Below are 27103 nucleotides of genomic sequence, written 5' to 3'. Positions count from 1 at the left end.
ACACAGATGACAAAACTAAACAAGAGAAGAGAAAAAACTATGCTAAAACTATGATTAAAACTCAGAAACATATATATTTTTTAAAGATTTAACATGGTAATATGTTGTCCAGGGGATGGAGGGAGTTTATTGAAGTCTTCTTGGGCTCACATGGTAAATCATTTAAAATATAAACTTGATATTCAGTCTAAGGAAACTGGGAACAGAAGAACCAACAATATCTCCTGTTTTCTCCTTTAATGAGTCGACTCTTCTTGTGCTTTCAGACCAAAGAACTACAGACTCTTCACAACCTGCTCAAACTCTTGGTACAGGATCTCACCACACGGGTCAAGAAGGTTTCTGTCTCATTTCTACTCTGAAGCTCACCTTCTCCTGCTCAAACTACTGACAAATGTTTCTGCTGCTCTAAAGTCTGGTCTCCAGAACTTCCTAAAAACTCTCAAAGTCTCTTCTGCTGCAGGTTGCTTTGTAGAACTGTTCCAGAAAACCTCACTAAACCACATGGAGGGGCCTCAAGATAGTCGTCCAAATGAAACCGTACAAAAACCAAACTAGCACAACCCAAACCCTAAAGTCTCCTGCAGCCTACCAGAGAACCTCTGAGAACAGAGAATCAGGACAGGAACTCTTACCTTCTGGACAACCAACGCTGCTTCACAAACAAGAATACAGAATGTGTCTGACCAAAAACCTCTAAAGACTCACTACAGCCAAGATAAAGACACAACTCAGCTGTACCAAACCCACTAATCACTGCACACATTAGCACCATGTGCTAACTGTGGCTAAAGAACCACATTTACCAAGACAACTATCCAGTAGAAAAGCCCTAAAACACACCAAGAAACACATTAAAGACGATTTTACTGCTGGAAGCTGCAAGCCAACGCCTAAAGAACAAACTAAAGCAATGGAGCCAAACCCGGTTCAGTGGTGAAGAGAAGCAGAGGAAATGTTTGTCTGCAGCTAAATAAAGCAGGAAGACACTGAGCTGCTCAGGTGTTCCTGATAACACCAAGCAGCCACCTGGACAGCCAATAGGAACACAGCTTACTGGAAGTCCAGAGGGCTGGGTTAGTGAAGGAAATTTAGTTTAAAGTTGAAGCAGAAAGTTAACAAAGAAAGTTGAAAACCACCTTCTGATACCTGAAATCTCTGAGTTTTTACACAAAGAACACCTGAACATGTCAAACTGGTTTCATAGTAGAACCATCATTGTAAAAACGTCATAGTATGGTGTGTTGCTCAAAAAACATTAGGACCCGGCTGTCTAGGGTCGCCGAGGAGCAACACAAAAACAGGACAAACACTGGTTTCCAGGGGGTTAGGAGGATATTTATTTGAAAGAGTAAGTTTACAACAACACAACATGTGAGCAGAAAAATCACAAAGTCTGTCTTTAATTCAGCTGAAAATATTAGTTTTTGTCTTTTTTATTGACCAAACTTTTCAGAAAGTAGATGAAGAATAATTAAAGCTCTCATGTAGAAGTCCAACTTATTTTGGATCCTTGTGGAGAGTTTAATCTTAGAGTTTGTAAAGCTGTTGAGTTTTTAGAGTCACATGGATTGTATTGACATTTAATAACCAAGTCCTGAAATAAAATTACAGTTGTGGATTTCTGTTATTTAGTCTGGACTAAACAAATAACAGCAGCATAAATCTCAAACATCATTATGAGGAGTCTGGATTGAGGTTTCTCACTTGATAATGATCAAAACATGAAATTTAGGTTGGTTTAAAGGAATATTCCACCTTAAATCTTTGAATGTTGACCTAAAAGGTTGGTTTCAGGAAGTATTCCACCTACAAGGTCCTCACACATCCACCTTAAAGGAACATTCCACCAAAAATCCTTGGACATGCACCTAAAATGTTGGTTTAACCGAGTATTCCATCCAAAATCTTCAAAGAGACCTGAGGGGCTGGTTAAAAGGAATATTTCACCTAAAACCCCAAATATAGACCCGAAAGGGTGGTTTAGAAAAAATCCTTCAATGTAGACCAAAAAAGTTAGTATGGAGGAATATTCCACCTGAAATGTAGCCCTGAGAAGTTGGTTTGGAAGAATATACCATCCTAAACATCCTTAAATGTAGACTAAAAGACGATTTGGAAGAAAATTCCACCTAAAATCCTCCAATGTAGACCTAAAAGGTGAGTTTAATGGTATATTCCACCTAAAATTCACTACTGTAGACCCTGGAGGTTGGTCTGATGGTATATTCCACCCAACATCCTTGAACTTAACCTTTAAAAGTTCGTTCAAAGGAATATTCCACATAAAATCCTTCAATGTAGACCAAAAAATCTTGGTGTAAAGGAGTATTCCACCTTAAATGTAGACCTAAAGGATGGTTTGGAGTAATATTCTACTCTAAAATCTTCCAATGTAGACCTAAAAGGTTGATCTGATGGTATATTGTACCAAACATCCTGTAACATTTACCTAAAAGGTTGGTTTAATGGTGTATTCCCAGAAGAACCCTTGAACATTGGGCTTAATGGTATATTCCACCCAAAATACTTGTACATATACCAAGAAGTCAGTGTAAAGGAAATGTAGACCTAAAAGGATTGTTTAAAGGAATATTTAAATGATTATTTTCATTATTTAATAATCTGTTATCAGTCAGAACCCTGGCAAACTTGTTTTCATCAGTTTTTTTAGTGGAAGTCACAAATAAAGGAGCTCTTGGTTTTTCCCGGCGTTACTGAGTCCAAAGCTGCTGTTTCAACACAGAACGTTCACATGCATCCACAAACCTCTCAGCACTCAAACACCCACAGACAGGAGGCCGGCTGGGCCGAGGCTCGGCGGCGTCCTCAGACCCACGAGTCGGGGAGTCGCTGAACTTGTTGGTCCGGTTTGAAGGCCTCCGTGTGGTCCAGTAGAAGTCCACGTAGTCGCTGTTGGCTTTGAACCGCAGTGACTGGCCACCATCAGGTGGACCGGCTCGTCCTCGTAGGGCTCCTCCTGTAGCCTTGAGGGAACCACAGGAACATTCAGTAGCTGTTGGAGTTCTTCCTGTCAGGCTCATGGTAGAACGGCTCTGAACAATCTTGTACTTGTCTGGAACAATCTAACAGCCTAAACTGTTAACAGCGGTGTAAAGAAGCAAACACACAGGCATAGATTAGGACTCAAACTTCCTGGCTCATCTTGGAAGAGTACGTGCATCATTGACAAGGATGCAGCAACTCAGTTTTGAGTTTCAGTATTTTCATGAAAATTTACACTTTTACTGTTTCTTTCAAGACGACCCACTGTGACCCAATGCACACTTATTATTCACCCTACTTGTGTTTGTATCTAAACAAATAATACTTATCTGCTTGTATCCCTGCTTTCATGCTATTAGCATCTATATGCTCATTATATGTCAATTGTGTGTATGTCTAAGTATTTTAAATTACTTTTGTCATGCTTAATGATTCAGTTCAATGTACCTGTTTCTTGTAAATGGCAGTAAACTGTATTCTGTTCTATTCTATCTCCATGTTATATGTATATAACAGCCTATAGCTGTAGAGAGAGAGATAAATAAATATAAATTATTATTTGATTACCTTTGCAATTAAATCTTTTGATCTAAAAACATATTTTCTATATATGTATTTTTTTTATCTTTCTCTTTTTTGTTCATATAGCTATATATCTAATTATTTACAATGTAAATTTTACATTTATATATGTAATGGCTGAATGTTTTTTGAGATTGTTGCGGCCTAAAATGTGTGAATTCGTGGCAGCTTTTCTAAAAAATTGCGATGTAAGTTGTGATGTTTTAAGCGTATTTGTTGCAATGAAATTGCGGGAAACAGTGACAACTGCTAAAAAGATGCATTTTCAGCTTTTAGAACATGTTTCAACATATTGACCATATTTATTCCGAAACTAATTCTTTAAGACGTCTGTGGTCTGGTCTGTGGTCCGCTCATTTCAGCCATTCTCCTAAGATGTTTCACGGTAGAGAAGTGTTTGTCAATCGATTTTTTTTAAATTTTTTTATTTTTTTATTCCACCACAATATTGCACGGGTGCAAAACAGTTTACCTCTGCTTTCGTGAAGAACATCACGGAATTATTTTGCAGTCTTTGGCAGTAATTTTTGTTGGTAAATGAGAGAGAATCGCACGTCTGGATGTTCAAACCATAAACAAGGAAGTGAATTCGGTGATGTACGTGCATTACGTTTGAGCTGGGGAACGCTATGATTGGTGGAACTCATGGGAGGCTGGCCAAAATTGTTAAAAAGTTGCGGTGATTGGACAGAATTGCAAGGTCGTGCAGAATTCGCGGAGATTGGTTGAATTCGCGTGAATTGGTGCCATCGCAACATCGCGGATTCCTGGAGGGACTGTCTATTTGAATCATATTTGAATCATATATTTATTATTTGATCATTGCAGATATCTTCTATAATTCGAGTACATATTTAATGTTTTTTTTATTTGTCATTTGTCTAGTTTGGAGGACTTTTTGAGAGTAGTACAGCAAATAAATGTATGCACTCAGAATTCAAACAAACAATGTCAGGCTTTACATCTTTTCACTCACCTTTTTACTTTCTTTTTCTTCTTCTTTGATAAAAACTATACTGCCAGTATAATCTCTATAAAACAAATGTTCTATCCTCTGATCATTTTGCCACCAAGTGGATTCATAAACTGAAATATAATTACTTTTATTAAATTAAATCATTTTAAGTCACTGGGCCTTGAAATGTGTAAATACTGTATATTGACTTTTAATATATTTAATATTTCTGTAGAATTAGAAGTGTTTTGTTTATAGTATTGTACAGCTAATTTTTTAAAAGTGTATACTAGCATTTAATGTTAATGTTTATCTGAGTACTAACTTGCCTGTGTTGCCTTTTTGTTGTATGTAAGTTGCTAAATACTTGAATTTCCCTCGGGCTTAATAAAGTATCTATCTATCTATCTATCTATCTGTCTGTCTGTCTGTCTGTCTGTCTGTCTGTCTGTCTGTCTGTCCGTCCGTCCGTCCGTCCGTCCGTCCGTCCGTCCGTCCGTCCGTCCGTCCATCCATCCATCCATCTAATAACTGAGTATTTTTGTGACTGGATGCAACACTGAGTTCAGCCACTAGAGGTCAGTCTTTTACAGTTTTAAAATAAAGTTGCCATACTAAACAGGAAGTGCAGCTCCTCCTCTCAGTCAGGAAGTCTGTGCACTTTTGCTTGTATTTTTCAAACATTTTTTAGCTCTTTTGTTTAAAAAGTGTTTGTTTTCATACCAAAATATTCTCCTTTGCTACATTTTACCATCTTTTGTAGACAGTGACAGTAATTCTAATATGATATTTAAGATGTACTTTAGAGGTATTTCATTTCTTACAGTAAGAATAATCCTCTTGTATCCTCTTGCATTATAGAATTGATTCTATTATATACTTCAAGCAACTAAAAACTTCAATTAAAGAAAACAAAATTACAATAAGCACTTTAATTCAGAGGTTACATACAACTTTGTCAGCCTTCATATGTCAGCTTTAATTATGTTTCTTCTTAAATCTTTCCTTTTAGATTTATTATACATGAACCAATCTCAGAGTTTTGCACACAGATTTGGAACGTAAAAGACAGGGAAGTGAAAAAATTTCAAAAAATACTTTGATACTGACTTGATCTGCATGCTGATAACATTCTGCAGCCACATCAAATTTTAACCCAGAATCAGAATGATGCATCAGATGACCTGCCTGCCACAAAGCCCTGAGTCCAACCAAGGTGGTCTGGAAGAAGTCGGAGCGTAGAGCGAAGGAACAGTAGGCAACAAGTGGCATACAGGAAGTTGTCTGTCCTTGTTTTTTGGTGGTTTTGTCGATCTAAAACAAGTTGTGGAAAGAATTCGAGCGGCGAAGTTGCCAGATGCAGTATTTGAGGAAACCTCCCGCTCCTGTTGGTGCATCATTGTGGTGAGTTCAGGATCAACAGGCTCTTTACTGGTTTATTAATCAGTGTTTATCTGTATGATTTTACTTGCTACAGCTGCAGTTCCTGTGTTTAACCGTCCATGTTGGGTTTCGGTTATTATGTTTGGTCTCCTGAGAGGTTTCCAGCTTGACAACAGGTGAGGCTGTTAAAAACAGATGGACAGATGGATGGCAAACATCCCATCATGATTCTATTTGAAAAGAGCTTCGCTGGCACTAAGGTACTTACCGGTTACCTGGAGACTGAGTGAACACACACTGAGCATTTCTAATTTTAGTGCTACTAAGACCTGTTCTGACTCTGTTTTCTTTCAGTGAGGTAAGGTAGTGAGGTTTCACTTTTATTTTTGGTGTCTTCTAAGAAAGGTTAGTCATAACAAAAAGGTTCTTCTTCTGGTTGTATTTATCTCTGATTTAAAAAGCACATATATGCGTTTTTTTTCTCTTGCAGTTTGCCTCAACTGGCTTTGGTTTTTCTCAACTATCTCTATTTTACCAAAAAGCATCTGGTTTGGCTTCCTTGGATTTCTTTTACGCCATTAAGCTAGTTCATAACATGCATCATTCAAAGGCACCATGGACTGTCACTAATAATCACATCAATAACTAAAGCTAATTATTATATATTACCAGTATTTGGAACAATAACTTGTGAAAAAACAGGGTTGAAAAGCTCAATAGGCTTTGCCAGATAGATATGTCATTTATTTAATGACATATTTTTTTTTTAGTTGTCTTTTAGTCATTGTGTTTTCTTCTTTTTTTTTTACCTTTCTAACTCCTGTTGCTTTTAAATGTGCTTTATAAACAAATGTGACTGACTTGAAATACATTTATACTGAAGAAGACTGATGTCCTTCTTCTGTGATGTATCTAGTTCTGTTTGATTCAGAGAATAGAGTCCTCGCTCTCTGATTGGTTGTCAGATCTTTTGCATTCAATGAACACTTGCAACTTACATTCCATAAATATAAGCAGACATTTGGAATCTTTCTGTAGCTGGCTTCATTTCTTGTTAGTTTCGGTCTTTTCACTGTCATCTGGGTCTTCAATTAGTCAAAAACATCCATACAAGTCCTTCTCCACCTAACCAATGTGTGCAAACAAGTATAATTCAATTCAGTGTTATTGATATAGAGCTAATTTATAACATATGTCATCTTAAAGCACGACAAATAATAATGTGAAGATCTTTAAAAAATACATAAGGAGAAAACAAACAAATCCAAACAACTGTCTTTGTCAGCAGCGGGAAGAAAAACTCACCATGAATAGGAAGAAACCTCCAACCTAACCAGGCTGAGAAAAAGAACTGGTTGGGTTGAAGGTAAAAAGGAAAGGAAAAATGAAAGCACATAGAAATTAGAGATAAACTGATAACAATAAACACTGTTGAGGGTTGGTGAGGTCAGTGACTGCACATCAGAAATGTGTAGCTGCAGATTCAGAGATAACAGCAGAGAACAAACCCTAAACTACTGTAGAGAAATAAGACAAAGTTAGTCACATGCACCCACAGCATTACCAGTGCAGCAACATCTTTTAAGATAAGATAAGATAAGATAAGATAAGATAAGATAAGATAAGATAAGATAAGATAAGATAAGATAAGATAAGATAAGATAAGATAAGATAAGATAAGATAAGATAAGATAAGATAAGATAAGACAATCCTTTATTGCTTCCCACGCCAGGAGGAATTTACATTGTTAGAGCAACAACATTTTTGCAGCAGCAATAAACATACACTACCCTTCAAAAGTTTGGGGTCACCCAGAAAATTTCATGTTCTCCATGAAAACTCACACTTTTATTCAGGTGCTAACATAACTGCACAAGGGTTTTTAATCATCTATTAGCCTTTCAACACCATTAGCTAACACAGTGTAGCATTAGAACACAGGAGTGATGGTTGCTGGAAATGTTCCTCTGTACCTCTATGGAGATATTCCATTAAAAATCAGCTGTTTCCAGCTAAAATAGTCATTTACCACATTAACAATGTCTAGACTGTATTTCTGACTAATTTAATATTATCTTTATTTCAAAAATAAGGACATTTCTAAGTGACCCCAAACTTTTGTATGATATATGATATATGTAAAATAATAATAATAATAATAATAATAATAATAATAATAATAATAATAATAATAATAATAATAATAATAATAATAATAATATGTACAATATGTCCGTGGATGACAAATGAAAATGCAAAAATACAATATTAGTACACTGTAGACAGCAGCAATATGAAGTGGTTTGTAAAATAAATGGAAGATGCAGCAGTGCAAAAATATCATTTCAAATCATTACAAATTCCATGTAACACTATTTTTCTTCAGGTTTGAAAGCATCATGCCACGTTCTTCATTTCCATACAGTTCTCCCAGTGCAACAAGAAAATGTAACAAGGCCTTTTCTCTTTATAACTCTTCTAGCTCAATGACCAAATATAGCAGGATAACTACAGATGTTTCAGGGTTTCTCCAAGTAGCTCTAACTGTAAACTCTGTCAAACAGGAAAGAGGAAGTCTAAAGTTAGAAGCAGAGCAGGGTTCTGCCTTTTCAACCCAAACTGGGAGCTTATGAATGAAGAATCTGCCCCTGCGAACCTCTGCGAACCACGACTAAGCCTGCAGTTTATGAGCGAAGTTCTCTATCGGGATAATATGGCACAATAGCACAATGAGGTCTTTAAGATAAAATAGAGCTTGGTCATGAAGGCCTGTGTATATTAGCTGCAGTATATTGGATCAGGTTTTTCAGAATTGTTGGGACATTCTGTTTACAAAAGAAAGTTAGCAATGGCTAATATTACTGCATCATCCTTGTTTTAACTCACTAAAGGCAAACATTTGCATAGGCTTTGGTTATGTAAATAACATGAAGGAACTTTAAACTTAAACAGAAGTTAGAGCCACTGTATGTGATCTCAGTGAGAATGAATGTTGTGTGCAGCTGCTATAATAGTGAAGGTGACTGGCTGGTTACTGTTCTCAGCAGCTGACTGAGAGATTGTTGCAAAGCGAGACACTCCTGCCAGGATTTGAACCTGGTTCTTCCATCACACAGGACAGACGTGTTAACATCCACCACAGGAGTTCATGAACAGCTTCACCACAACACTCAGCCAAGTCAGAGAAACTCCCAAAGGATCTACTGACTTCTGCCAGATGTGGACTGCAACAGATCCTGACTGCGTAGGTTTAATTTTAATCGTTCCAATATGAAAGCTTACAGCCTTCATGTGAAGAGTAGCAATGTTTGAGTCGGATCTTCTCGTAGCCTATTTAGTGTCATTTTTCAGTGAGTCTGCAAAAGCTGGATGTTAAACCCAACATATTGACAAAAAAAATGCAGAAGAACTTTTCTTCACATCAGTTTAGCAGAAAAAAATGCAGTCTCAGAGGCAAAGTTAAGGTTCATACCTCAGTTGCTAAGTGTTGCTCAATTTCCCTATAAATGCAGCACGATGATACCATTGATGTAGATGCAGTGATACCTTCAGAAATTCCTCATTACACTGAACATCAGATCTGGGGAGGTCATTTAGTGAGCAGTCACAAACTCCTGGACTACAAGGAGCAACTGTGTTTGCAAAAGAAAACTCATTTTGGGAAACTTATCTTGTCATTCTGAGTAAATATTTGAAAATTATGACAGCTTCAGGCTATTATTCCTAAAACAGAAGTGAAGAAAAAGTGAAATTAAGTCACCATTATTTATGTAACCCATTTAAAGCAACAGATGAACCAAAGTTAAGGTGGTTATCGGCCAAGACTATTTTAGAAGCCAGATACATAATGTTGCTGCCTGATTCATTTTATGTTCTACATTCAATTTACAAAGATCCAAAAGATAACACAAGTAATGTAACTCAGAGATTACTACAGTATTGCAAGGTCAGGTAGGCTGTCTAGTAAGGAATATGAGCCTCAATATGAATATAAGAGGAAAGTATACTATAGTGCAAAAAGTATTGGGACATCTGCCTTTAGATGCACATAAACTTTAATCACATACCATTCTTAATATGGCTTATTACATTAGTTTAATATGGAGTTGTTCCACCCTTTGCAGCTGTAACAGCCTCAACTCTTATGGGGTGGCTTTCCACAAGGCATAGGAGTGTTTCCAGGAATTTCTGACCATTTTTCCAGAAGCGCATTTGCGAGGTCAGGCACTGATGTTGGATATAAGGCCTGGCTCTCAGTCTCAGCTCTGATTCATCCCAAAGGTGTCTATCGGGTTGAGGTCAGGACTCTGTGCAGGCCAGTCACGTTCCTCCACATCAAACTCACTCATTCATGTCTTTATTGACCTTCCTTTGTGCACTGGTGTACAGTCATGCTGGAAAAGGAAGGGGTCTTCCCCAAACTGTTCTGACAAAGTTGGGAGCACGAAATTGTCCAAAACATCTTGGTTTGCTGTGGGGCTGGACCCAAATATCCAAATATTTGGTCATTGTTTTGGTATCCGAATATTAATTTTGAGATCCGAATACTCAGATTTATTACTATATAATTACCGCCTGCATTCAATTATCTGGGGGGGGTGTCCTAATACTTTTCTCGATTTAGTGTATTTTGAAAAATGTCACATAGAAAGACCTTGTGTGTAAACTGATTGATATTGTTCCAAGAAATTGGTCTAGATTGTGGTCATTTCACATAATTATGAAGGAAGCAAGCTAAAACTACAGGAAAATGGCTCATAGTGTTATTTATGGTCAATACAATGAGCTTTCATTCTATTACATTGCTGAGAATGGATGTAGATCCAGAACATTTCAATAAAATGTGACTCGGTTTCAACACCCAAACATGCTTTCATTTACATTATCAGTGAGGAGTGGTGCTTCCTGAGGTCAGAGGTTTGTTATCTGGAGTCATACAGAAACAAAAACTGTTAACTGACCCACCCTGCACCTGATACAGAGTCCTGACAACAACTATCGAACAGACCCAAAGCTTCAAACTGAAATCATCCACACCTTCCATCCTCACATTCTCATTTTGTCCTGTTCTTGAGGGGATAAGTTGAAGGAGTTTGAGTTGCTCAGCAAAAAATGGATTTCATAAAGTTGAAAACTGTTCAAATATGTAGATAAAAAGACCGCTTCAGATTGAGGGTTTGGAAATTTTGTTGTTCTAAAAATTCAAGCATTTATTGTGTATTGTTGGAACAGTTCTGCACTCAGTTATCAACTTATTAGGTGCAACTACTGAAAACTAGCAGTCTAAATAATAGAACTAAGGAGGCGGTGGCACGGTGGAGAAGTGGTTAGGACTGTCGGTTCTGGGTTGGAAACTGTTGGTTGGCTGAAATTCTTCCAGTTTAGAGTTTGTATATTCTTCCTGAGATCATGTCGGTTTTCTCTGGATGCTGTGGTTTAATCCAACACTCCACATAAATGCATTGTAACTGGTGATTCCTAAACTGGCCATGGACAGCTTTAGCTTCAGCTAATGTAGCTAATGATACATAATAATACACGGTATGGTAAGTAACTCTGACGAAACAACACAAACAATAACAATCAAATAAATAATCAGTGAAAAGAAAAGCCAATCTCTTAAAAACCATGTAAATTCGGCATTGAGCCAATACAGCTGTGTTCTTTGTGGAGCCTTAGTGGTTAAAGTTTGGTTTTATCACTCAATGCAAGACAATGTAAGCACATTTTAAAATAAAACAGATTAGGAGCCTTTAAAACATCAGTAAAACTAAAGGAGATGTGGGACAAACCTGTAATTTTGCACAACTGAACAAGACATGACAGTAATTTAAGTGTAATCGTGCTGCTGAATAACAGGATTATTTTACATCCATTTATCTAATTTACTTCTTTGTGACTCTCTAAATGATGAGGGGAAACAGTGATTCTTCACAGGTTATAATGACATAAATCTTCCTCCTGTGTACTAATGGCGATACTTTCACTTGTTGCACCATTTGGAAACTGAAACTCCAATAATAACATTTACATTGCTGTGGAAAATGTCCCTTACATGTGTTTGTGTTTCCAGATACATATAAATCTGTAATCATATATTCATGAGTTTAGAAGTTGCTGTTTGTTCTTGGTGAATTTATTCATATAATCATCTACAGTTATCCATGTAGTCGTGTTTCTTTATAGATATGTGTTACATAATCACACACATGACCTCGTTACATAATGCTTTATCCTCAAGTGTTTTTTTCCCTGCTCATGGAAAGTACCAAAATTTCCCCAGCGCCTGACTGACCTGAGGTTTTGGTAGTTTGACAGGGGCAGGCGGAACAGAGATGGATTGTAATTTGTAGACGTATGCAGAGAGGGAGAACTTTGAAAGAGAAATGACACATTTTCAACACTATATAAAGTTATGTGCGCAATAAAAATTCCATTTTCTCTCTGCAGAGAAGGATATTTAGTGTAATAAAAGGTCTTATTCTTGGAACCTCTTCCTTCAATTCAACTCAATTAAATTTTATCTATATAGCGCAGATTCACAACATATGAATACAAAGTGCTTAGCATTGTGACGTACAGACCTTACGAATTACAAACAGAGAACAGAGAAAAGCCAACAATCCGAAGTTGCCTTAGGCAGCAGAGGGATGGGAGGGGAAATAAAACCTCTGACACAAACAGGCTCAAGGAAGGGAGCCATCTGTTTCAACTGGTTGGGTGACAGTGAGGATGAGGAGGGTGGGGATAGCAGGAGGTTTTGGGGTGAGGTTTTACTACAATATGTTACATACACCAAGAAAAGAGTGTCATCTTTACAGTAATTCACAGGAAAATGCAGTAAACATTATTTATTTATTTCTGTGCCCCAGAAACAAGGAAGTTTATGGATCTCAGGATCTTGTTTATGAGTGACAATGAAAGTAAAAAGTGAGTAAAATGGAAGAAGGTTTGGTGCAATGTCAGCAGTAATGCAGATGTTGTATCAGACTTTGTTGGTGAAGAAGGAGTCAGCCAGAAAGAGAAGCTCTTCATTCCAACCCTCACCTATGGCCATGAGCTCTGAGTGGTGACAGAAAGAAAAAGGCTGCAGGTGCAATCGGCTGAAATAAGCTTCCTCCAATGAGGTGGCTGGGCTCAGCTTTAGAGAAAGGATGAGGAGTGGTGGGTAGATTAGCTGCTCCTTCATGTCAAAAGGAGTCAGTTGAGGTGCCTCAGACCTCCTGGGTGTCTTACTTTGGAGGTTTTCTTGGCATGTCCAACTGGTGGTAGAACCCGGAGTGAACCCGGACCTCACTCTAGGTATGACATACTCCGATCAGGCACAACATTATGACCACCTGCCTAATGCTGTGTTGATCCCTTTTATGCTGCTAAAACTCCTCAGACCCAGTGGGGCAAGGACACAGGACCTCTGGAGATGTCCTGTGGCACCTGGATGGTGGCAGTGAACACTGTGGGTCCTGTGGGTTGCAGGGTGGGACCTACCTAGATCAGGCTTATTCTGGCACATCCCACAGATGCTCAGATTTGGATCTGAGGAGTGTGGAACCCAGGTGAACATCTTAGCTCTGTCATGTTCCCCAGACTGCTGCTGAACAGTCTTTTGCTGTGTGTCGGGGTCCATTGACCTGCTGAGGGTGGCAAGTGGCATCAAGGACTGCTGTTGCCATGGGGGAGCGGGGAGGTGAGGGGTTGCTTGACCTGCAATGTTTCGGTGGGTGGTACATGTCAAACATCCACATGAATGTCAGGACTCAAGGTTTCCCAGCAGAACGTTGCATCAGAACAAGATGATTGATGTTATTTACGTCTCCTATCAGTGGTCATAATGTTGGGTTGATCGCTGGACATCATCTAGCCTGGGAACATCTCAGGATACCCCAGAAACAGTTGGAGTAGAGGAACATCTGGAATGACCTGCTAATCTGCTAGCACTATGACCGGACCACAGATTAGCAGATGAAAATGGATGGAAGGATGGACAAAGTTCATTTAAGAGAGGAGGACTGATATAGTTTATCCAGTAATTACTCGATAATAAATACTGTATTTATCAGCTGAAATGCTCTTTGGCATCAATTCGACTCGCTGTGTTTGGAGAGAGAAGAATGCTTACAATAATCCCAATAACACCATCCCCACGGTCAAGCATGGAGGTGGAACCATGATGCTTTGGGGGTGTTTTTCTGCCACGGGTACAGAATGACTGCAATGAATGGGGCCATGAATAGAGAAATCTGAAGCAAGAACCTCCTTCCCTCAACCAGGGCACTTAAAATGGGTCTTGGGAGGATCTTCCAGCAAGATAATGACCCAAAGCATGTCGTCACAGCAACAAAGGAGAGGTTGAAGAAGAAGCACATTAAGGTGTGGTCACATGGAGAGGTCTAGCCAGCCTCCAGACCTTAACCTATCGAAAATTGATGGAGGGAGCTGAAGCTTTGTATTTCTATGCATTAACCTCAGGACCTTAAGTGTCTGGAGAGAATTCACAAAGAACAGAGGTTTAAAATACCTCCTGAGATGTGTGCAAACCTGGTGACCGACTACAAGAAACATCTGTGGTTGTGAACAAAGGTTACTCCACCAAATACGAAGTCATGTTTATCTCACAGCATTTCTTCCTTGATCAACTGGAAATTAATTTATAACTGTTTAACGGTGTGTTTTTCTGGATTTTTTGTGGACATTCTGTCTCTCACAGTTAAAATAAACCGACTATTAAAATCAGATTGATCGTTGTTTTTGAGGATTTTTTGTATGTGGCCAAAATCCTGAAATGTGCAAGGGTTCAAATACTTATTTCCCTCACTGCAGCTGCAATCCTCTGTACAGTCTTTGTGTCAAACCTACCAAAAATTCCAAAAACGGTTGAGACATGCTTGGGTTCTCAGAGTTGCCTGGTTTGCAGATTAATAGATCAGGCCACACCAGGGCGGCGTCTAATCAGCCTAAATTTATCCTGCAGCAGGACAACAGGCCCAGACACGCAACCAGAAACAAAAACTATCTGCAGAAAGCCCTGATCTCAGTATCAGGAAGAATATGGGACCTTTTACATTATTAACGTTGCATTCATGTAATCAAAAGATGCAATCAAAAATCAAAACACACTCAAAAAATGCAAAACTGCATAAATGTATTTTTACACTACTGGAAACTTGTCTAAAAATGTCATGGTTTGTCGGGATAGAATCATGTATATTTACTAAAACTGACTCAACATATATATTTTTTTAAAGTCGTTTTGTTAAAGTTCTGACTTATGTCCAATGCTTTATTACATGGCTAAAAGTGTCTTAGAGTGACAAAAAATTAGGAAAGCCTTCATCTTGTAACAAGGGAAAACCCACACTGCAGAGACAAAAGATTAGTTGCAGAAGTGTGTAACTGAACTATAAAACCAAGTAAATACATTAAATAAATGTACAAGTTGTACTTACTTAGTTGTTATTCTCTCCTTGCCTAATATTCAAAATAAGGGAGATATTTACATAAGACTGATCTTTAGTAGGCTGCTGTCATGCAATGTTAAATTATTTAAGCAAATTAGTCAGTGATGCAGAACAGGCACTAACCTTTTGTCGGCATCCCAGCAAATGTTAGTGAGAAAAGCATAAAAAAAAAAGAGGTAGAAACTGCCACAGACAGTGTTGTTGTTCAGGCTTCATTCGTTGAACTTCACTTTCGTTTGAGAGCATCTGTGGAGAAGAAAAGTGAAAGACTTCTTTGTTACAGAATTCCAGCAGAAACTCATTTGAGTAAAACACAGAAAGAAAGATCACACTGATGTCAAAATTATTCAAAATAAATGTACGTGGGAAATAAATCTAGGTTTTAAAATAAGTAGCAGGACCACAGAGGACATCGAATTTTGCAAGTTAAGCTGGTGCTAGTGTTATGAAAATGGCTGTAATTTTCACAAATAAATTAGTGTTATTTTGAGAAGAGAGTGGTATAGTTTTACAAGGGAAAGTCTTAATTTTCCAAAAATAAGCCATATTTATTTCAAGAGCAGTCATGTGACCTTATAAAGCAATAAAAAGAAGAAAAGTAAATAAACTAACTGATATTTGTTACTATATTTCAACATTACAGGTTAGACTTAAAGATTAGATTGGGTATCCTGGATGAGATCTGCAACTTTCACCTGATTGTATAAATATTAACAACTAAACCCCAAAGCACAATGTTTCCACCCCCATGCTCAACAACTTGCAAGGCATGTTTTTTTTTTCCACACACATGCTGCACCTGCTGTTTTTCTCCAAACACACTAAACATAATCTGAATCTAATCTGCCCACATCACGTTTCCAAAACCACAGTTTTTACGTGGGTGTTCAAATGCAGACGTCTGTCATGCGGTTGAAGTTAAAGGTTTTGACATTATGACACGTCAATGTGATCCAGTTTGTGCATCAGAGCTGCACAGTAAAAAGGTGAAACCACCACGAGTGTGCAAGCTAAACCTTCCTGCTGCTCGACTGCAATAACTCTGGGGTTTTGCTTTGACTCCTATCAGCAGACATGCAGTTTTATTTGTTTTGTTGATCTTCCAGACCTTGTCCTGACTGCCAACGATGCAATTACCTCACGTCGATTAAATCTCAGATCCGGGAGAATTTTAAAGCTGGAAATGTTTCTTTTTGTAGCCTTCCCTGCTTTGTAGTTTCACTTCTCTTCACATCTCACTCAGAGACCAGAGTTATTGAGTTATAACAAAAGTTTTACAGATTCAAGGGATTAATCAGCTGACAGACCAAACAAGTAATGAAGTTTTGAGACTTTACAAGTAAAAAAGTGCTGAAACTTTTGCATATGCAGGAATTACTTTGTGTTTTTTAAAGGCTAAATAAAAACAAATTGTACAGTAGCATTTGTATGCATCATAAAAGTGCAAACAGTACAGTTAACATCTAAAAGACTTGTGCTTGGACTGTAAACATTAGTCTTTGCTGTGCCAGTATCTAGCTGTCAACTCTGAATGTGACATTAACATGACACCAGCAGTTTTCAGATTCAGTCCACTGAGCTTTCTAACTTCACTGATGCCAGAAAAATCTATTATAATCACTTTGGCTCAAATATTATCTGGACACCAGACTGAAACACCATTTATGTAGCTGGTTTAATGACAATATCCTACAGTCTATGATAACACAATATATTTTGTTTGAATTTAACAAACTGCTCTCATTCTGTTAAATATAAAAATATTTTGACCACATTCTTGAAATACTTACATTTTATTTTCTACATACTACAATTTTCTTCTTCTCTTACATTTTACAACTTTTCAACTTCATTAATTTAAAGGTGAACTGAAGCTGTTGACTCTTTAATTTTGTCATGTTTGGTGATCTGAAGGCCTAAGAGGCCCTCAGTGGAGGGAAACAGACTAAACCTCACACGAACAATCCATCATTTACTGACTCAGAAAAAAATGTTTTTCTTATGTGGTTCTTTTCGGCTATGACCAGGCACACGGTGTGAATGTTTCTATGCCGAACTACATCCTCTATCATCTGACAAACTTTAGCAGAAACATCCGTTTAAAACATCACAAACTTAATGTACAGTTCTGCTCAGCAAAGAGACCTGGACTAAAAATAACATACTGTTGTCATTATTTTGAATTTAATCATAGACTTCTTTGTTAAATATAGGAATATGACAAAACATCTAACTGTACCTGAGTCACATGAAGTTCGGAGGAAGCATTTTTTCAGGCCACTGGTTAGTTGGTGAAAGTCCCCTTTCACAGGGGCTGCACCGACTCTGGTGTCTCTTTAAACAGCTTTACCTGTTCAACACAGCAGAACATTTAAGTCAATAACACCCAGATATCACCCCGTAATGCTAATGCTAATTGGTGAGGTCATCCAGTCATCTTCTTGGACAAATCATCACAAAACTCGCTCACCACTAACTTATCATTTTCTGAAATGTCAATAACAGCTGCATCTGAAGTTGATTTAATTCGCAGCAGATTCCTGACAGCACTGATGCTTTTACACTCGTATTCAGTCCTTACAGTTAGGATTAGCATGACCTTGTTACCACTGTAGCATGAATGATTTTCTTTCTTAATTAATTAATCTGCAGATTATCTTTTATTGAACCATTTTGACTCCAACACCTGCTGACTGGTGGGTTTGAAAGGCATGTTTTATGTTTTAAAAAATCCCCCAAATTACACCATTTACAATGTTAAGAAACTGTAAAAACTTGGAGAATGCTTCATGAATCATGCGTGACTTGAGTTCTGTCGGGCAAAATAACCAGTTCTAAGCTTAAAATCACTTTATTCTACATGTCTTATTTCAAATTTTCCTCAAATATAAACTGTTTGAACTCACCATATTCTGTAAAAAATAAAAATTTGACGCTCTTCAGAACAACCATGAAGTCACTGGTTACTCAGTGACAACAATTCTGGGAATTTTGAGCTGAACTGTAAGCTGTTTTTATACAGAGCAGATAGAAGACAAGTATGGAAACAAGTTAAAATGTAAAACATCCACAACAGGCTTCATTTTTTGCCAGTATTGGTGGCACCTGTGGGTATTTGGGAAAATGTTGAACATGTTGATGATGTTGCATGTTTGTTTTTATTATGAAAGCGTGGCATTATATCTATGCCATACTGCACATGAGACATTTCTGAGTTCTCTCTTCTTCTAGCCATGGTTGTTCTGTTTCCATAGAGGTACAGGACTTTAGATTTTAGTGAAAAGTGAGCACACGGTGACTAAAAATGTGACAGTAGCCAAAAAACAACGCTGAGAAACTGCTTGAGGTTCAGAAGGGGTAACTGAAGAATATTTTGTTTATAAAATAACAATATATTTAGAAAAATATCCGGTATAAGTTCTCAAACGGTGAGGTGACATTTTCAGATGTTCTGTCTGACCTACTTCCAAACAACTTGAATGCAGTTTCAGTCAACATTGAATCATCCTGTGGTTTTTGGTCTGTAATAGCCAAAATGAGAGTCTTTTGTTCTTGGTACTGCAGGGTGCAGATTGCATGATGAGTTAGTTTACGTTTCGCAAAGCAGAGGAATGGTAAGTACTGAATTTTTCTTCTTTGATTCCTTCTAATTTGAAATAGATTTTCACCATGTAGACCCATATCTACTAGGATACCAGAAGAGCAGCATGTAAAGTGGCAGCCTTTATTGGCAGGGAAAAGAAACGGACGTATGTTTACTTTTTAAAACTGAATTACAGCATCAGTCTTCTTATTTATTGCTACATCTGTACACAAACAGCACTTTATGTATTCCAGTGGTGTTAATCTGCAGACGATCTGTGTCAGCAGAGTTAACCACTGCTGCAGCGTCAGTCTGACGCACATTTAGTATGAAAAACCCACAACTTCACATGTTCGCCGAGTCATCAAATACATATAAATGAATCAATCTGCAGATGCAAAGGTAATTCTAGTGATCTATGATGAGTTTTGGAGTGGAATGCAGAGGAAATTTCTCAATCTATTACAAAACAAAGAGTTTCACATCAGTTCAGTGAGGATATTTTACTGACTGATACTACGATGATGTAAATTCAACGTGCTCCTCCTTTATTTTTTTATATATATATTTGTTTTGTCATGTCCGCTATTTGACGCTACTTCCACCAGGAACTATTAGCGCTCGGAACACATGGACATGCCACACGTGCTAGATGATTACCTAGCAACAAAGTGTTTGTTTAATATTTAATATGATTTAACCGTGGTTTCAGTATGGTTTTAACTCGAAGTGGATACTGTACAGTAAGGTAAGGAACTACAAGGTGTGTGTCTTTGAATGTGTTCGCCCACAGCTTTTGTGTGTGGTTTCTTTGCCGAGTAGGAGTTTAAATGTGGTTTGAAAATGCTATTTAAATTGATTTTGTGGACTCATGTTTGTTATTCCTTTGATTTATTTTGCTTTTGATGTTTCCCAGCTTCAATGAGTGCTTTGATTCAAACTGTAGCTCATGGTTTACTTGACTGTTATAGAAAAAAAACAGGTTGTCCTCCTCACTGCAGTTAATACAGAAAAGATAATGACTTATTAACAGTCCTTACATTAATCCTGATAGCGTTTTGAATCACCGAAACAGGTGATATCTTAAAATGTGATATGATATTAAACAGGAAGATTTCAGAAAGTTTGCCTCAGTAATCCCAACTTTATCAGAACTAAATGACAATGAAAAGCAACAGATGCTGTTTGGAGATGGACACCTAAATAAAACACAACTGAACATGACAATTATCTTGATTTGAATTGAATTGACTTGAACTTAATAGACACATGGCACAAGGACACACGGGGGAAACAGATTTAATGTTTTTCCTATTTTTTTATATTGTTTTGTTCTTCTTACCTTATTTAATATCTATGTTCCATGGAATGAATTGTATTTTTTTTCATCTGCTAGATCTTTAAAAAAAAATAAATAAAAATTTGATTAAGTGTAAAATGCTTTCAAGAACCTGAAAGAGAACTTGAGTTTATTTTTACTGGAGCCCAAAGATTTTATTTTATTTATTTATTTATTTATTTATTTACTTATTTTATTTATTTTATTTTTTTTTAAATCTTTTTAAATTTTTCCACCTGATTCCCTAAAAATTGGATCATCCTGGATGCTGTGGCAGTGCTATTAACCGGATAACCAAGCCAATAAAGCTCACTGAACACGACAGCTGCTACCGAAAGTAAAGCTTGGAATTCCGACAGCACTGAAACGCAACACAAGTTTTCTGACACGTAGACATCAAATTGCGCAGATATTTTAACGAGCCCGAAAAAAAGGAGAACTAAGGTCTCCTGTGCTTTTTTATGACATATTCGTCAACCAAGAAGCATTCATTGCTACCAGAACTGTCTGCCTGCATATGTAGTTTGTTTCCAGCAGGCATATTTGTGTTTCATAACGGCTTTCATTTCAAACATGAAGGGAGTGGCTTGTCAAAAAAACAACAAGATGTTCGGTGACAAAATGGAGGCGGGGGCGGTAGTTTTGTTTTTGCTCTGTTCAGTTTTGTTCGTACCTTCTGGGCACATCGGGCAGCACTGTCCGTCAGGTGTGGTACGGTACTCTTTTACCCGACGACACAGCCCCGGTACGGTGAAGGCAGTGACGCACCCCGCTGAAATAAATACAACAGTTCCAGTGTTTAGACGGCTCCCACAGCACACGGAGCAGAGCTAACGTTAGCTTAGCAGTAAAAGTTACGTTAGAACTGTGGTAGCTTCTATATGGAACTTACCGTAGAGGAGCCGTGTAAAAATCACAACAACACCGCCTAATACGGTGTCTGAGGGAGGTTTAAAGACGTTAGATCAGAATTTTTAAATACAAACTGAAAGAAAATAGAGACAGGAAATGACGTCACAGGTAACTGCAGTAAGTCTCACCACTTTTTCAGTTCTCTATTTTCCCAAACAATACAAGAACACTGTCTATAAAATAACTTTATATTTGAGAATAGATACTAATTTAAAATACAAATTTGTAATTGCATATTATTCACTGTCTATGAAATATTTTTCTAATTTATTTTCTATAAAATGCCATTTTAAAATACATAGTCATAATGTATATTATAAACCACACACTGCATATAAAATCATTTTCTACTTTATTTTCAATTTAAAAAAAAAAAAAAATATATAAAATTGTACATTACACTGTCTATGAAATAATTTTATATATTCTTTTCTATTAAATAATTTTTTATATGCATATTCATAATGTGTATTATACACCATGAGCTGGATATAAAATCATTGTTTTCTAATAAATACAATTCTAAAATACAAATTTATCATTGTATATTATATACCATTCACTGTCAGTAAAATGTTTTTATATTTTATTTTCAATTTTAAAGTAAACATTTATAATTGTACATTACACTGTCTAATAAATAATTTCCTATTTTATTTTCTATTATTACCATTTTAAAATACTAATTTATAATTATATATTACATACCATACACTGTCTAAAAATAATTTTTCTATTGTAATTTGTTAAATACAATTTTAAAACACAAATTTATAATCATATATTGCACCACACACTGTATGTAAACTACTTTTCAACTATTTTAATACAATTTTAATCTACAAATATGTAATTGTACATTATATATAATACATTGCCTATGTAATATTTTTTTATTTTACTTTTTGTTAAATACCATTTTAAAATACTAATTTATAATAGTGTGTGTATTCATTTTGTTAGGTATATTTGAATAAATATTATTTAAAATGTTTATTAGGCCTTTTTTTTTAAGTGTACCACAGCAATGGAATTAAAGATGTTGGTAAACAAATACAAAACTTGGACAACAATAACAATATAAAAGGCAAAGTTAGTAAAACAGTTACAAAAACACATGAACCAACTAAACAAGAGCAGCAAAACAAGAAATGAAATTAAAACTCTGACTGGCTGTAACCACAATGATGCTGCAGAAGCTTTAGAAGCTTTGCATCTTATTCTAATCGTTGGTGCACAGTGAGTAGAACTGGATCTACCAGACTCAGTAAAAACAGCCACCGCCTGCAATGTGATCCAAACATTAGAACATGTTAGGGAGGGGCCCTCATCACTATTTATTTCCTCTGGTCTAGTTAACATAGGTGTTGCTCACAAGGTTCAAGTTCCATCTCAAGCCTTCAGCAGCCTGTGATGCTAAAACGAAAGCAACAACAGCAGAAAAAACATACCAGAGAGTAAAAACCAAACCACAAAGTTCACTGCAGCAGAACTGAGAATCACAGGAAAGTAAACCTCCCACAGTCTGCCTGAAGTAGGGCTGAATAATGTTGAAGCTACACTGACTGCAGAGGCTCCAAACCAAATAAAGCGTCTCTCATGTTTCTACTTTTATTTGAAGCTGGATCTGAGCTGTGAAGTTCACTGTGGACGTCAGATATTACAGGAGAAATTCACGTTAGAGCAGCTGGACACAAATGAGGCAATAAATGCAAATGTAAATTAAAGCTAAAAATAAGGATCATACACAGGCTGCTTTCACTTTGACATGTACAGATGTGGAATGATAGATAAGACACTCAGCTGAAGGAAACACAGGTTGAAGATTCACTCTCAAACTTGTAGTTTTCTAGTTTTACTACAGATAAAGTCAAAGGAATGTGAGCATGAACCAGAAAACTCTGAATATTACACTGAGAAATGGTGACTATCTGGATGATTAGATAAAAGGTTATTAACTAATACTAGGCTACCTGCTGTCATATCTTTGTAGCTAATTTAATGATAAAATACGTCACGTTCTACATATAAGTATGTAAAAACATCCAGTTACACAAAAATAGCACTAAAATACATTTACAACTTCAGTATACAGATTAGACCTTTTTCTAACAGTAAAACTAAAATATCCAGACAGTTGTGTGATCTTGGGATGTCTGTGTTCACCACCAACAGCCAAAGATACACAAACTGTATTTTGTGTTTTCTGTGATGTTCATGGATCGATGTTGGTGCTGAAATGTGGGAAAATCCAGACGTTCAGACTTGGTCCCCTATGCAGGGGAAAACTTCTTCAACCTTTTTTTTGTGTTTTTCATAAAGGAGGAGCTTTGGTGCTTCTTCTTACTGGAATCATTTTCAGCAGATTGAGACTGAAGGAAGTTTTTCATTCCAAAACCATGAGACTCCAGTCTGGCTGGTCTTGATCTTTCCTTTCAGTTGATTTTTGGGAAGTGAAACATCGTCTCCAGGATGTTTACCAGAACCAATCATCATTAGCTGTAGCTTCACAGCAGAATTACTCTCCTCTATGGATAAATAGAGATTTTCTAAATCTGGCATCAGCAGGTTTCCTCCTCAGTTGGAAGCAGAGCAGTAAATGCAGGACAACACCAGTTTCCTGACATCTTTCTGCCTCCATCCTCCAAGTGTTGTCTTCTATGCTGCGTTAGTTTCTTATTTGTGAACTCCTCTTACAAAAAACTGAGATGATCCATGACTGTCCTCATAATGGTCCACAGTTGATCCATTACTGCATTTAGCTGCAGAGCTTCCAGAAAATCATCCTCACATAAGTAAGCAAACCGGCATTCATGGATGAAAATGCAAGAATCCAAGGACAGAAATCCTTATTTGAGTTTTTAAAATGTAGCTCCAAGCAGCAAATTTATGTTTCCTTTCAATCTGACAAAAAAATCTAATAAAACATAAAATGATTCAAATAAAAAACAAGTGTATAAAAGTAGATTGGTTCATGTAAATCTGTATAATATTTACAGAAAAAAGCAAACAGAATGTACACTCAACTGGAAAGAGACAAAATCTCACAGCATGAAACTGAGAAGAGTTTATAAAAAAGCATCATATGAAAATGATAAGTGGTTTATAAAATCTTCCACCTCATGGCAGCCATTAGTCCAACATGCTGCAGAAAAGGACACATTATCTTCTGTTCCAGCAGTTTGTCCTCATTTAAAGTCCAGTTTCAGTCTGAAGTTGCTCCAACTATTCAATTAAATTTTATCTATATAGCGCCAATTACAGTCAAATTGTCTCGAGACGCTTTACAGAACCCATATGCCTGAACCCCAGAGCAGCCCTAAGGCGACAGTGGCAAGGAAAACAACCTTTTAACAGGGAAAAAAACCTTGAGCAGAACCCGGCTCTTTATATGAGCAGAAGATCAATGGAGTCAGTGAGTCTTTAAATTTATCTTCCATCTGTTATATTCCAGAGCAACTTTGTTTTCTGTACAGTCAGATAAAGATCCAGCAGGAAACAGGAAACTGTTGTTTTACTTCAGTCCACTGCAAAGATGATGTGTCAGCATCCAGATGGATTAAAACTGGACTCTGAAGCACATTTACTCTGCAGGACACTGAGTCCTACCTGTTGTCCTGCAGGTGGTTTTAGTCTGAGGCGAGAAAAACTTTCATTTAAAGTAGAAACTTCATTGACCTCATGAACATTTCAGTGACCAACACACTGCTGTCCTACCTGATGATATTCTCATAGGAATTGCCTCCTCTGATGATTCTGTTCCATTTTCTAACGAAGGCTGAAAAAAAAAGATTAACAACATGAAAAACCAGATGTTGTCAACAGTGAACACACAAGACAGAAACAAACTTACTTGACTGAGAACGACTGAACTTCTGTTTTTTTCTGCTATGAAACAAAACCAAGAAAAACATCTTTAATCAGCAGAGTCATGACTTGGCAGAAATATTATCATCCAGCAAAACCATGTTAACATTTTTATTGTTCTGTCATCCTCACCTGGTCTGAAAGGCATTTTCTTCCTTCTGAAGTAAAAGAAAGAAACTAATCCAGCAGATATTAATAAAAAAAGTACAACAGAGATGATCACAGCTACTGTGACATTTGAACTCTTTTCTCCACATTCAGCATCAGTAGAAACAGTTCCTGCTTTTATCAGTTGAAGGTTTACTGATTCACATCTGTAAAGACAGAAGGACATTTTTAGAGGAAAATGTTCAGATACAACAGATTCTCTGCTGTTGTTAGAACTCAGGTGTCTCCATGTGTGATTTAAAGCTTCACTTACTGAAAATGTGGCTGACAAGATGTAAATGTTCCATCTGAAAATGTTCCAGTGCTGCAGTCAGAGCACACAGTGTCTGTAGAGGCTGTTCCTGCACAAACACAATCATAGATCTGTAGAAACCACTTCAGAATCACATTATGAAGGACTCAAAGTGTTACATGATGAATGATGAGCAGACAGAACAACAATCCAACATATTTAATCAGTTAATTATTCTGCTGAGGAGAAGATCAGACTGGAATCAGCAGAAGAAAAATGTTAAAGGACAAATCAGCAAACATTCATTAATAAAGTCTAGTTTTAGCTGCAAGAACCACAAAGAATCTTTGGTAAAACTGCGTTTTGTGGTTAATGTGAAGACATGGTTGAAGCTGGTTCAAGACAAAAAGACAAAGAAAAGATCAGGTGTGTAGATGATGTAGTTTTATACAGCTGTTGGTCAGATCAGAGATTATTTCATCTTCCTTTTATCTAATTCTGGTGCTTCGTTGCTCAAATCACTTCTTAATGAAACGATAATAAAGTCAGACTCCCTGAATTCTTGCTGTTCTCATTTAAAACTTTACCAGAAATACCAACCTTTTTGGTTGATGTATTGTCCTGGATGACAAATTCTGTGTTTCTGTGCTGCTACACAGTTGTTCCCTCTTGGGTCAATACAGTAGAATCCATCCAGTGGTTCACAAACTGCATCTGATGTTGTTGTACATGATGTCTTTACCTTTAGACCCAAACCTGTCAGGAAAGATTGAAGATGCATAGAGAACTTGAGAAAATGGATCATTTGGATTTGATTTAAAGCAACTTTACAAATCACCAAGAGGACATTTGATTTTCAGAAGAGGGAAGGAAAGGTTGGTCAGTTGTTACTGCAACTAACACAGCAGCTCATCATTGCTTCATATAAATACTTAAAGAATCTGAATCTGGTCCTACAGTCTTTTCATGGCTTTGTTTTTGCAGTCTGTCATTTTTGTCAATCATGTGTAATAAACTAATCAAAAGTCTCTGCACCTCTGCAATGACTCTATTGGATCAATATTCAGCAGCTACCTCAGTTATTATAGAGCAATAACAGTGGAACAAGCAGTAACCAGCCAGGTTTTCCACCAGAATATCTCTAACATATCAACAAACCTTCTGCATCACAGTTAGTGCAGTCGAAACATTTTTTCTGCCCAGTGGGTTTATCCACGAAGGTTCCATCGAGGCAGGGCAGACATGATGTCGATCTGAACTCTGTACAATCAGTTTTAACTCGACTTCCTGAATGAAAACAAAACTAACAAGTTAGATTAACACAGTCCTGCTTCCTTTTAACTAAACTGTGGTACAGTTAATGTTGCCTGCTACACTGTTATCCCAAATAGATGAAGCCACACTGTAGTAAAATCCAAATTTTACAGAAAATAACTCTTTTCTGACACTTGCAGCAGTTTTCATTGTTTGTAACTGTACTTTCGTATTTCAACTCTGTAATTCTATTTTCAAAATAAACAAACTTTGTTTTTATTATGTTGAATGCATTGGTTGATATTGTACATTTAATCGGAATAAACTGAAATAAAGTGTTTTAATTCATTCGCATACTTTGTC

General features: G+C 36.9%; 1 protein-coding gene and 2 long non-coding RNA genes across 6 annotated transcripts in view; 1 reads left to right on the top strand and 2 right to left on the bottom strand.

Annotated features, from left to right (window-relative positions):
- Window positions 1-1316: 1316 nt before the first annotated feature.
- On the bottom strand, window positions 1317-21581 carry LOC129349509 (uncharacterized). The gene is made up of 5 exons (XR_008602542.1): window positions 21200-21581; window positions 20981-21079; window positions 17625-17735; window positions 4061-15631; window positions 1317-3099 (listed from the first exon to the last, which is right to left on the bottom strand). It is a non-coding gene; the product is annotated as an uncharacterized LOC129349509 (long non-coding RNA).
- LOC118469317 (uncharacterized) overlaps window positions 18891-27103 on the top strand; it is a 9391-nt gene continuing 1178 nt past the window's right edge. Inside the window, exon 1 of the long non-coding RNA XR_008602543.1 lies at window positions 18891-19716. This is a non-coding gene — a long non-coding RNA (uncharacterized LOC118469317). The remainder of the gene's footprint in view (window positions 19717-27103) is intronic.
- Window positions 22198-27103, bottom strand: part of LOC111586298 (tumor necrosis factor receptor superfamily member 14-like) — a 25665-nt gene continuing 20759 nt past the window's right edge. For all 4 annotated transcript variants that reach the window (XM_055012883.1, XM_055012885.1, XM_055012886.1 and 1 more), the window contains 6 exons: window positions 26645-26773; window positions 26087-26242; window positions 25508-25595; window positions 25219-25400; window positions 25073-25107; window positions 22198-24997 (listed from right to left, as the gene is read on the bottom strand). In XM_055012883.1, the coding sequence (XP_054868858.1) occupies window positions 24899-24997; window positions 25073-25107; window positions 25219-25400; window positions 25508-25595; window positions 26087-26242; window positions 26645-26773 (689 nt within the window). In that variant the 3' untranslated portion in view covers window positions 22198-24898. The remainder of the gene's footprint in view (window positions 24998-25072; window positions 25108-25218; window positions 25401-25507; window positions 25596-26086; window positions 26243-26644; window positions 26774-27103) is intronic.

Source organism: Amphiprion ocellaris, chromosome 8 (assembly GCF_022539595.1).
Source record: "Amphiprion ocellaris isolate individual 3 ecotype Okinawa chromosome 8, ASM2253959v1, whole genome shotgun sequence".
Taxonomy (NCBI): domain Eukaryota; kingdom Metazoa; phylum Chordata; class Actinopteri; family Pomacentridae; genus Amphiprion; species Amphiprion ocellaris.
This window is presented reverse-complemented; position numbering and strand designations above follow the sequence as displayed.